This window comes from Cnephaeus nilssonii, assembly GCF_951640355.1.
Source record: "Cnephaeus nilssonii genome assembly, chromosome: 7".
Classification (NCBI taxonomy): Eukaryota; Metazoa; Chordata; class Mammalia; order Chiroptera; family Vespertilionidae; genus Cnephaeus; species Cnephaeus nilssonii.
This window is the reverse complement of record NC_137078.1, coordinates 94698601-94711653: the sequence shown is the minus strand read 5'-3', so window position 1 is coordinate 94711653 and position 13053 is coordinate 94698601. Positions and strand designations below refer to the sequence as shown.

Sequence of the window (13053 nt, the reverse complement as noted above, 5' to 3'; positions counted from 1 at the left end):
CACCCACATTTAAGAAATAGCAAAATAAAGGTGATTTTTGTAATGTATCTTATAGTAAGCAATCTTTCCTCTTTACTAATATTCCTGTCTATTACCCATCAGGTAATAGACAGGAATATTAGTAGTTTGCATTTAATTTGTCTGCTTTAAGGCAGATTGTTATAAAGGAAATGAGACCAGAAGAGGAAATGGGGTTATAGCGCTTTATTTTATTTCTAGCCAAAAGAATAACAAGGGCAGTGGGGAGGAGACAAGTGGGGTCCTTTATAGCATTTTCCAGATTTAAATTGAGAAGTCGTGATCTCTGACTATAGATAATGTGGTAGGTAACTTCTTAAAAGACTAAATGATTTTTCCAAATATTTTATTTCTTTATACTGAATTTAGGTGAAGAAATAGTCTTGCCTCGGAGAATATAAAGTAAATGTAATTGCTTATTTATTTTTAGGCATCTTGTAGAATTCTGCACCTGAAACCTGTACAATTTTCTTAACCAGTATCATCCCAATACATACATTAAAAAGGGGGGAAAGGAGTAAGAAACAAAAAATAATTTTTTAGGCATCTTTTCTGCATCTCTTACAGTTATATTTTGAGAAATTGTCTGATGTGGAAAAGTACTAGTAAGGAATGAAATCTAGTGGTACTTAAGATTTTCCTCCTTTTGTAGAGAAATTCACTAGGGTCCTGGTGGAGCAGCAGCAGGACCGAGCCCGGAGAGAGCAAGAAAGGATTCGTCTCTTTTCTGCTGATCCTTTTGATCTTGAAGCTCAGGCAAAAATAGAAGAAGATATAAGGTAATGATGCCTTCACCTAAACAGCAAGAGTTAGAAAATGGAAACTGCCAAACTACAGGCTGTCTGGTATTGATTGGGCATTTGCTTTGAGGTAGATTCCTTATTTTGCACCTAAGCTAGTAACTTCAGTCCTTTCCTTCATTCCCACTCTCATTTTCCTCACATTTTGATTCAACATTACAAAGGTACCCCATACAAATGACTTTTCTCCTCTAAAATTTTAGTAAAGACTCCCTGACTAGCCCAGTGTGTCATCAAAGCAACTGCAGTAGATGACCCCAGGATTCAGTGATGTGGTTCCCACCTGAGGCTGCATTAAAATCTTGTTGGAATCTTTTAAAAATGCAGATGCTTGGGCTCCACTCCTAAAACAGGTACAATAATGCTAATGCCAACCTTGGTTACATGACTAGCCACAAGCCAGATGATGTTCAGTCAATCCCTTTGAAGTCTAACTAACAGCTGCTACCCCCTCAACACCACCACCCACGTCTCAGTTTTTGTGGCTCATTGTAATGGTTTTAGTATAAATATGAAGACCATAACTTTTACCAGTACTACTTTTAGGGGCTTTGTCATCATCTTTGGTTATTTACATGAAGGCTAAGTTGGTCATTATATTATACTGTCAACTAGGAAGTTAAATCATGGTTTTCTTCTTTCTTATTTCTCTGACTGCATTTGAAATCAAAGAAATGTAAATTGTACACTAGAATCATGTGACAGCCCTAAGCCATTTACTTATGTTCTTATTAAGTGTTCCCATTAATTATATCAGAAATTGTATCAGAATTCATGAATATCTTTGAAAAACGTCTCACTCATTAAATCTACTCAGAGAAATAGGAAGATATCTGTGCTCTCAGAACTAGACTGCATTACAGCTATAAGGGAACCTTATATAATTCTCAAGAATATGTTCAACCCAGGAAGCAGGAGGTGTGGGAGGGAGTGTGGTGAGGCATCATAGCTAAACCATGGCACTGAGCTGTTGGAAGAGCAGAAGTGAAATGAGGCATATCCATGTGGCTCATGTTTCTTCCCAGGGCGGGGTAAAGGAAATGGGGAACGCACACATTCTTTCCAAGGAGAAAACCTGGTACCTGTAAAGTCTACATACAGAGCCCAGAATACCGAAGGAGCTGGCATTGTCTCGAAGGGTTTTTGGAGCCACTGCAGTGTCAGGAGTGCATAGTGCACAGCTAATTTTAGGCTATTTCTAACTTCAATAATACGGCACACGAGAAAGCTGTGATTATTGAATGCCTGTTAAAGTTTATGCTTCGCCAGTGATTGTACAGGGAATGTGTACTCAAAAAAAGGTATAATAGCTTGCGTGTTTGCCTAAGTTAAAGGAGTGTGCCTTTGCTTTTATAAGAAGTTTAATATTCCAATAGAGAATGGCTGATAAAACCATCAGTTCAGTTGAGCTAGAGTGTTACTACAGAAAGGATAGTTTAGAACAGGGGTCAGCAGACTTTTCCCATTAAGGGCCAAATAGTAAATAGTTTAGGCTTTGCAGGCCACACTATCTCTATGGCTGGTGCTCAGTTCTGCCAGGGCGGTCAGATACAGTGCCGGTATGTAAATGAACTGGGCTATAGTTTTCTAATGCCTGGTTTACAGTGTAACTTGTCCAAACCTTGGACCTTGTTTTGTTACTGTCTCAGCCTTCAAGTAAGTGTCCTAGTCCCTGCCCTAGTTTCCATTAATGTTGGTTCTATTTGGTTATTTTTTTTAAAAGGAGGTTGGGAATGGAGGAGACATGAGATGCTAGAGTAAGCTGGAACTCCCTTTTATGTGCTTTTCTCATGTAAGAATTAGAATGTTCAATTTTAGAAGAAATTATTTGACCAGGTGAACAATGATTTATATGTGTGTATATTAGTAGTTTTCTAAGTGATAGGTAGAAGGATCTTTTTTGAGTTTTTTTTTAACATCTGCTCTTAACGTTGGCATCATATAATGATGCTTTCCACCTCTCAGCAATCCTGTAATAGGAATGAATTATCCTCATTTTGCAGATTAGAAAACCCAGTCTTAGAGATTAAGCAGCAGATGCAACAACAAGCAGTTAAGACATCAGTATTGTATTTGCAAACAATTTTTAATGCCCTGGACATAGGAAATGTACCCAGATACCCAGTAAGTCCTCAGTTAAAATTAGAGCACTCATGAAATTTTAACATTCTATAGGATAAAAAGGGTTGTGACCCTTACTCTCCAGAAGTTTCTTTTCCTGTTTCTGAGCTTGTAAAGGGAACAAACATAGTCATTTTACATGAGGGTAATTTGTATGCCTTTAATTTTCTGCTAACTGTGTATCTCTCTGCCTCCTACTAAATCACAGACTGCAGGGTAGAGTACCAATTTCCATTTCAGTGACTCAGCTGCTATAGCTGGAGCAAAAGATATGCACAGATCTGTTTTAATATCGTGACTTTGAAACAGATCTTTCTTCATGGAAGTAATGCTCTTAGTGTCCCTGGTTTTGGTTTGTTACAGGCAACAGAACATTGAGGAAAACATGACCATAGCTATGGAGGAGGCTCCGGAAAGTTTTGGCCAAGTAGTGATGCTTTATATTAACTGCAAAGTGAATGGACATCCTGTGAAAGCCTTTGTTGACTCAGGTGACGTCTCCGTCCTTTGTATCTTTGTCTCTCCAGCAAACATTCTGACCTGACACAGGGAGAAGGAGAGACCCTGGGGTCCTTAAAGATGGCATTCGTCCTATGGACTGCTCACCAGCAAACCTGGGGGTTGTTTCACTTCCCATCTTTTCTTGTTTGTGATAGCTTGTTTTTTTAATCATTTCTTCACCAGTTTTGTATTTTCAGTGTCTCCTTTATCTTCCTGCTCCCCTTAGTTGGCATCCTGAATTCTAGGATACCTCTAAGGAATTGGGGAATCATTTGAATAAGTTTAGAATAAGAATCTAATAAAGAAGGAGCTGTGTAGCCCTAGCCAGTTTGGCTCAGTGGATAGAGCGTGAGCCTGCGGACTGAAGGGTCCCAGGTTCGATTCCGGCCAAGGGCACATGCCCAGGTTGCAGGCTCGATCCCCAGTAGGGGGTGTGCAAGAGGCAGCTGATCAATGATTCTCTCTCATTGATGTTTCTGTCTCTTCTCCCTTCCTCTCTGAAATCAATAAAGAAATATATATTTTTTTTTTAAAAAAAAGAAGGAGCTGTATAGTGTAGGTCAAACCAGTATTTCTGCCTCGTCTGTGTGCCATCACTTTGCCAGGAGCAATGAGGAGTGTAGGATACAGGGCGTGGTTCTTGCCCTGAAAGAAGAAAGAACGGCCAGGTAGGGAGGCAGGGAGTTTTGCACTTGAAGATTCAGAATATCCCTGTACTAAATGTCACCTTATCTCTTAGTAACAGCTCTTTGCTTTTTGTGTGACCACACACAGGCAGTATCGTGGGTGTGACAGTGGCCCTCCGGGAATGACATCCTAGAGTACTAAAAGCTCCTGCTCAAGTTAACTTTTCCTCCATTTTTTGTTGTTGTTGTTGTAGTTTTTTGTAATATATATTTTTATTGATTTCAGAGAGGAAGGGAGAAAAGAGAGAGAAACATCAGTGATGAGAGAGAACCAACGATTGACTGCCTCCTGCATGCCCCACACTGGGGATTGAGCCCGCAACCCGGGCATGTGCCCTGACTGGGAATTGAACCGTGACCCCTTGGTTCTCAGGTCAACGCTCCACCACTGAGCCACACCAGCCGGGCACTTTTCCTCCATTTGTTCATCCACAAGTACTTGAGCACATGCTAGGTTTCAACTGTTGGAAATAGTTTATACTGAGATGCATACAGTCCTGGGAGAAGTAAACTGCTGATTACTCAAGTTTTAAAATGTCTGTTGAATGCTGTGTACAGGGCCTTGTGCTGAGTGCTTGGGGGGTAAGACTTACTAACTGGTGCTTCACAGGGCTCCTGTGAGCGAGAGACAAATACCTATAGGAGACCCTAATCTGACACTAGTATTTATTGAACCCTTTCTGTATGATAAGCACCATGCTAATTCATGCTAAGTTACCTAAGTGCTTAATATATATCAGTTGATTCACTTTCACTTAATCCTCAGCATGTCCCCCATGAACTGCGCTCTACTGTTACCCCTATAGACACAGAGAGGGGAAGTCATTCTCCCAGGTGTCCAGAGTTCACGAACTGCAGATCTTGGATTCAGCCCCTGGTCTGCTTGGTGCCAGAACTCAAGCACTGTGCAAAAATCAGATGCATGTTGGATGAATATAGAAACCACATTCTCACTGACTGGGATGCTTCACCTCAGGTGTGGCTTCAAAAGAGAGGCCATTTGAACTGAGCTGTCTCCATGGGCAGAGGAGTGGGGCTTGGAGCTGAGGCTTGAAAAGAGGCAGGAGCTCAGTAAAAGGGACCCTTCCCATCCTGGGGTTGCTTGCTGTACATCAGTAACTAGTTTTTGTGGAGTAAATGGGGAGGGAGGAATATAAAAAGAATCGCCTTCCCAAACTCCCTTTTCCTTTTTGATTTTCATTATTTCTCTGCCTTCTTGACTCTAACCTTCAAATGCCAAGACCTTCCAGTGCCCGTGTAGTGTGAGAAGCCTTAATGAGCAACATAAACAGGAAGTGTTGGGATTGAGTTTGAGGAGACATCGTGGGGAAAGGACAGTCAGTTGGGGAGGAGGTTGGCCTTGAACTGGGCTTAAAGCATCAGCACGACTAGAAAGTGAACGCAGGGGAGGGGCACTCTCCCGGAGGGTCAAAGTGAGTAAAAGGCAAAGGGAACGCACCCCCCTGGTAAAGTACAAGGTGTGGAGCGTTTGGAATATAAGTCTGGCGTCTGGGTCTGTTTGGGCTGCCATAAACCGGTGGCTTATAAACAACACATTTATTTCTCAGTTCTGGAGGCTGGGAAGTCCAAGATCGAGGCGCTGGAAGGTTGGTGTCTGATTCCTAGTCCGTAGATGGCAGTCTTCTCCCTAGGTCCTCACGTGGTGGGAGTGGTGAGGGAGCTCTCTGGGCGGGCTCTCATAGGGGCATGAATCCTATTCAGGAGAGCTCCACTCTAGTGAGCTAATCACCTCCCTAAGGCCCTGCCTCTGTATCATTGCATCGGGGATTAGGTTTCAACATGAAACGTTCAATCTACAGCAGCTGGAAGAGGTTTGGCCTGGATGAGGGGGGGTCTGAGGCTGGATGTGGTTTGAAGTTGGTCTTACAAGGAATAGGAGCCATTGAGGATCTTCGAGCAGATGAATTAAGTGATCTGAAGAAGGTGGTAAATAGGAAGACAGAGGCAGTGTGACAGATCTGGAGAATTTTGTGCCACTGAGGGTCAACTAGCTCCTTGCTTTCAGTTATACATCCAGAGTGGTTTGGAAAGCAGAGAAATGGTCCACTAGCAAGGGGGTAGAGTGTGAGCTAGGCTCACTGCTGTGGTTGGAAGAAGGAGCATCAGAAATAGCAGCAAGTGCACAGAACTTATTGTTAACAGGATTGGACCAGAATTTGAAAGTGGGGAAAGGCTAAAAGGAGTCAAAAGTGAACAATGCCTAAGTTTTATTATTGCAAGAAAACGATTCAGTTGGCAGAAAGAGAAATCCAAAGAGAATTATTTGTGGAGAAACAGTTTTATACCTGTTGGCTTTGAAATAGAAATGTCCGACACAGGAGTGGGAACTAGAGTCTGGGGGAGAAATGAGCACTGTAGGTAAAGTTTAGAGGAGTGTGTCTTCCCCAGGCCAACTCCAGCTGTGGCCGAGTACATGTCACTGCAGGAGAAAAGTCCCTCCCTGCCCGCTTCCTGAGAGGGAAGAGGGTCTGACTGTTGGAGCAGACAATAGGGAGTTCACGTCCAGTTTTTTGAGAGACTATATGATGTACTTTTTAACTGGTAAATTAGAGTGTCCCAAAATTTGGAGTGACAATAACTTGGCGAGGTGTCTAGAAGCTTTGTGGAACACATCTGAATGTAAAGTAGTACTTGGTGAGCATTTCTGTGTGTAGTCATTTTGACTTTTTGGAAGTCTTTTCACGTAGTTTTGCTTCCTGTTGGTAAAGTTTTTAAGTATCATTTAATAATTACATTTAAACAAAATATTCTTCCTCTCAATGTCAAGTTTCTACACTGTTTCAGATTCCACTGTGGAACTGAAAGCTGAACTAAGCCTGGCAGGAAACCGCTAGGTAGGAACAATGTTGCACAGATAAAAGCTGTGGGTAGCCCTGAAGGGGCTGGTCAGTTGCCCATCAGGCACATGTCCCTGTTGCAGGCTTGATCCCCAGAATGGGGTGTGCTGAAGGCAGACGATTGATGGTTCACTCATTGATGTTTCTCTCTTCCTCTCTCTAAAATCAACAAGCCTGGGGTATACTTGCTTTGCCCTGTTCTTAGTGCTGCATTTTTAATCTTAACATAATGTGGGTTTTGTCTTTATTATCTGATCTTTCCCTCCGCCTCCAGGTGCCCAGATGACTATTATGAGTCAAGCTTGTGCGGAAAGGTGTAACATAATGAGGCTGGTGGATCGTCGGTGGGCAGGGATCGCCAAAGGAGTGGGCACCCAGAAGATCATTGGAAGGGTGCATCTAGGTGAGTGCAAGGCACTGGGAGGCTTGGTAGAGCAGTGGATTTAAAACCTTTTCTCTTGGACAGGTACATCTGATCCAGCAAGCCTTACAGAAATTCAAACTCTAGATTGAAGTCATATATATATGTGCATATTAGCAGGTGGCAAAAAGAACATCAGTCCCCTATGTACTTCTCTCTTTTCTACTCCTGACAGATAATTCCTTTCAACTATTTTAGCAGACTTCTATTGGTGCTTGCCTCCACATTTCTAAACACGTTTATAGTGCTATTTACTCATATGATTATATAAATACTATTGAGAGCATAGCCATCTAATTGAAAATAATTGCTTTTCCTTTTCTTGGAATTAATCTCTCTCTCTCTCTCTCTCTCTCTCTCTCTCTCTCTCTCTCTCTCTCTCTCTCTCTCTTTTTGTCATTGGGATTTTGGTGTGTCACTCATCCCAAACATTTCCCTGGGTGGGTAAATGTCCTTGCTGCAGTCCATCCCATTGAAGATGCTTCTTCAGGACCTGGGCTGCGTCATGCTGCTGTTTTGGAATCGCCCTTGACTGAGTCCCCAGGGTTCCTTTTTCCTTGGTCTGATGTTGGGCTACATGAATCCCGTGTCATCCTCTTTTTATTTTGCTCCTCAGTTTATAAGAGCACATCTTCCAGTAACTTCCTGAGAAAAAGTGCATGGTAGTAAATTGAGTCCTTGAAAATCAGAGCATGTCTTTTTCCCCTACATTTCACCAGTCCCGCTAAGTTGGAAATCATTTTCTTTCACAATTTTTGATAGTATCGCTGTGGAAAAGCTGGCTGCTCTTCTGGTCCTTGATCCTTTATATGAAAGATTTCCTTTTCTGAAGGTTGTAGAATCTTTTATTTGACCTCAGTATTTTGAAATTTCACGATGATGTACTTGGATATGGCTCTCTCTTCATCCAGTGTGCTGAGTGCCTTTCAGTCCGAGAATGACTTCCCCCCCTCTCGGATGTCTGTTATTCAGGGAGGATGGTCTCCGGTCCTGGAATTGTTCTGAAGTTTTCTGTTTTCTTTCATTGTGCCCTGGGGGGCTTGGGTGAGATCTCCTCAACTTTGCCTCCCAGCCTTTCTGTTAAGTTTTGGTTTTTTTGTGGGTGTTTTTGGTGCTGTTGGTTTTTGTCTCTCATATTTAGATAGTTTTCTCAGATGTCTGGTGATCCTTGGCACCTGCTCATATTGAAGAGTGGAACACCAAAAGGCTATTCGGAAGATTGCTCGGGTGGGCAGCCATGGCGGTTGTGGGTGATCTAGAAGTTGAGTCTCAGTAAGCTTTCACTCAATCCCCTGGGTCTTCATTAGGTGCTTGTGTTGTGTCCCTGTCTTCCTCTGTGCCCATCTATTATGAGAGCCTCTGTTTCACCCTCTTGAGAAAGAACCCCTCTGGCCTGCTGTTGAGGCAGAGGGAGGTACTTAGCCACCTGGCTGAGCAGAGTGCAGGAGAGGACCCCAAGATCTAACTGCCTGCCTAGACCTTCAGCGAGTCTCTGCTCTGGACCTGCCTTTACCCCTGTTTTCAGAGGTACTTGTTTCCACCAGCGCATCGGCCTCTGGGGAGGTCTGGGGTGTTAATTGGGTTGCTTCTTAGTTTTCCTTTCTGTCATCTGCTTTCTACTTCCAAAATTGTGTTTCACTTGTCTCTTTCATTATTTTTGACCTTAGTGATTTTATGCTGGCAGAGTATTTCAAAAGTATAGAAATGTGAAAAGAAGCCAAAATATCTTAAATTCTTTTAGGTGAGAATCAGCCATTAATAGCACTTGGACATGCCTCTTTTTGATCTTGTTTCCGTGTGTTTTTTTTCTTGTAAAGGATAGTCATATGGCAGATAGAATTTTATCCTCTGCTGTTTTTTGTTTATTTGTTTGTTTTTGTATATTTTATTGATTTTTTACAGGGAGGAAGGGGGAGGGATAGAGAGTTAGAAACATCAATGAGAGAGAAACATTGATCAGCCGCCTCCCGCACACTCCCTACTGGGTATGTGCCCACAACCAAGGTACATGCCCTTGATCGGAATCGAACCTGGGACCCTTCAGTCCACAGGCCTATGCTCTACCCACTGAGCCAAACCGGTTAGGGCTATCCTCTGCTTTAAGAAAAATTAACAGTCGTAGCATTTCTCAAATGTTACTAAAAATTTCATAAGCATCATTAAGTAAATGAGTAACAGTCTGTTGTATAGGTTTAGTGGTCAACTTTTGGGATATATTTTTATCCAGTATTTTGTCGTTGTAACATGGCATTGGATTTTTGTGTAGTGCACTGATGTTTTTCCTTAGTCAAGGTTCCTGTAAGTACTGAATCAAAGGTTATGGATACTTTAAGACTCTTGTTAACTGATACCAATCTGGTTTCCCTAGCCCTGAATGAATATTCACCTCAACTTTGCACAGGGGCAGTATCATAGCCAATGAGGTTTATCCGAGGCGTGGTTATTGCTAATTGAATGAATAAATGAATATTCACCTAGTGTCCTTGTACAATCAAGTATTGTTAGTTTTAACTCCTTTAATTTGCAGATAAAGTGGTTTCTTATTATAAGTTACTTTTCTTTTATTGCAAGTCAAGTTTCTATTTTCTTTTTAAATATATGTCTGTTAGTCTTATTTTCTTTTATTGATTTGTATAGCATAGGATTATTTAAATACCTTACTTTCATATACTTTCCTACACACAGAATGTAAATTGAGGAGGAATATCACAAATTGGTTGCTTCAGAGCCTGGCGTCTCAGATTTTTCTTGGTTTTCAGTGAGAGGATAATAGGAGATAAAGTGATACCAGCCCCTTGTGTCCTTCCTTGTGGGTGGACAAGTTGTACTATTTTGCAACTTTGCATCTGATCGGCATGAAGAAAACATTTTAACAATAAGGAGAGATTTACCAACAGAAGCTTGTTAATATATCCAAATCCCAGGAGGGTGTGTGTGTGTGTATGTGTGTGTATGTATGTGAGAGAGAGAGAGACATGATGTGCTAATTTTAGATTTTATATATGGGCTTTTTACATCACACCCAAAAGTCAATTCAAGGTTGATTAAAGACTTCGATGTGCCCGACCAGAGTGGCTCAGCTGGTTTAATTCCTGGTTAGGGCACATCCCTGGGTTTCAGGTTAGATCCCCGGTCAGAGGGTCAGGGCACACGCGGAAGGCAACCAATAGATGATGTTTCTCTTTCCCTTCTCTCTAAGCATATCCTCAGCGAGGATTTAAAACAAAAGACCTACACTGTTTCAGATTCCACTGTGGAACTGAAAGTTGAACTAAGCATGGGAGGAAACTGCTAGTTAGGAACAATGTTGCACAGATAAAAGCTGTGGGTAGCCCTGGCCCCTGTAAGTCAAAGTCAAAGCTTTTAGAAGTAGGGGGTGGGGGATGGCTTGTGGGGGTCAATTGTGGGAAAGGGAGGCATATGTAAGACTTTAGACACTTAAAAAAAAACAATTAAAAAAAAAAGCTTTTACCCAACGTGGACACCCCGGGAGGTCACTCTCCCCGGGCTCTGTCCAGGTGGCGTCGGGGAGCGTAGGGCTCTGCCCCGTGACGTACAGTCCCTTTCCACAACGTTGGAGAGAAAGTCGGGCCTTGGGTCTGCGCCTGCATATTCCTACAACTTCTCAGAGTCCTGGGGACCATGACTGAGGAGGTAAACCATGCAGGAAACATCTAGAAGAAAGAAAAAAAAGCTTTTAGAAGAAAATGTAGGAGAATATCTTGCATAGGGAAGAGGTTCTTTCAAAGGTAGGAAGGAAATTATTTGATAAATTCAGCCACATTAAGATTAAGAACCTTTTATCAAAAGACAAAAAAGTGAACAAACACAAACCAGGAAAGGATTTTAGTAATGCATGTGACTAATAAATAATGCATATTCAGAATATACACATACTCTGTTTGTTTGTATATCCTCCAACTCCCTAAGAAAGACAATATTAAAAATTACATACATACTTTCAGAGGAAACCAATACGGTTAATAAGTGCTATATATGAAAAGTTGCTTAACCTTATTTTTAACCAGGGAAATTCAAAATTACTGCCACATTTAGCAAAATTTTAAATCTAATCATATTGAATGTTGGTGAGAATGTGGAGCAATGAGAACTTTCATGCACTGCTGGAAACATTTTTAGAAACAATTCAGCATCACCAAGCAAAGTTGAGCCTAATAGAACCCTGTAATTCCCCTTCTTAGACTGGACCTTAGAAGAACTCGTGGCACAGCAGTAGATAAGTACAGAAGTATTCAAGTGAGCAGAAACGAAGCACCCCAGAAAGGCCCGTAGGAGTGGAGTGCGTACCTCAGTTCTGGTGTGTTAGACATTACAGTACTCTAAGAAGTGATGTAAAACACAAGACTTAGTCATGTGCACCTACAGGGACCAGTATCTCAAAATATTTTTTGAGTAAAAGAGCAGGTCATAGTTTAAAAATACAAAACTAATTTGCTTAGAAATCATACAAAGCTGGTAAGAACTATAAGAAATGCGGGAGTGATTAACACAAAACCCAGGATAATTGGGAGGGTGGGAGGAAGCAAAGAATAAGCTGTGTCAGTAGGACATACGGAAACTTCGTAGTTTCTATTTCTTAACTTGGGGAAGAGATTTGTGGGTGTTAGTTTTATCAGGCTTTATGCTGTGCATATGTTTCATACACTCCTATTTATAAGATAAACTTACGAATAGCAAAGTACATTTTTTAATCTTACATATTAAGTAAGGGGAGAGATTGATGAGAGAGTCAAGGCAAACACAGGCCTTGGTGTTGTCTCTGGTTCGGCATATAGAAACTTGATTATCACAGGCGGCAATGAACAGTTTACTCTTTGGAGGCTGATTTAAAGGGTTTAAAGTGCAGGTTTTATTTCCCTTTAGAAACCTTCTGTAAGTGTATAGGAAGTGGGTGGTTTATTGGAGGGATTGGTCCCCTTTTTTTTTTTTTAATCCTCTTTACCATCTGGTGCCTTCATTGGCTTTTAAACTGATTATTAGTCTTACAGGATTTTCTTTTTATACTCCCCCTCTTTGCATGCTTTGCCTTGGTTTTGACTGATTGGGAGAAGCAAGGCACAGAGTGAAAGATACATTTCCAAAGTTTGTGTTGGGCTTCTGAATAAAAATCGGTAACATGGTCTTTCCTTCACGTGCTTTAGCTCAGGTTCAGATCGAGGGCGATTTCCTGGCGTGCTCCTTCTCGATCCTTGAGGAGCAGCCCATGGACATGCTTCTTGGACTGGACATGCTGAAGCGACATCAGGTACTCAGCCTCACTTGCTTTTGCATTGGCCTTTTGTATGTTCTGTGGTTATTCCTGCATCGCTACCCGTGGCCATGTGCACTGGAAAACTAAGAAGCACGGCTCTTAGAACCTGAAAAGGTCTTTAATTGATGACAATGTCATGCAGGTTTGAAATGGTGTGTAAGGAGAAATAGAATCTTTTGTGAAATTTCTCTGAATCTTAAACACATTGCGAAACAGTAATTTTATTGCTAGCTTTACCCAGTGGCCAGATAAGTTTCTGTTGAACGGGTACAAAAAATGTTTTATATAAATGTTCAAGGCACGCTTTAAAATTAAATGCCCATTGCATTTTGAAGTTATTTATTACATCTATACTAATAAAAAGGGTAATATGCAA

At 41.5% G+C, this 13053-nt stretch overlaps 1 protein-coding gene across 2 annotated transcripts in view; it reads left to right on the top strand.

Moving 5' to 3' along the window:
• DDI2 (DNA damage inducible 1 homolog 2) overlaps positions 1-13053 on the top strand; it is a 36377-nt gene that overhangs the window by 14450 nt on the left and 8874 nt on the right. For both annotated transcript variants that reach the window (XM_079777241.1, XM_079777244.1), the window contains exons 4-7: positions 671-797; positions 3303-3430; positions 7259-7387; positions 12568-12671. In XM_079777241.1, coding sequence (XP_079633367.1) covers positions 671-797; positions 3303-3430; positions 7259-7387; positions 12568-12671 — 488 coding nt within the window. The remainder of the gene's footprint in view (positions 1-670; positions 798-3302; positions 3431-7258; positions 7388-12567; positions 12672-13053) is intronic.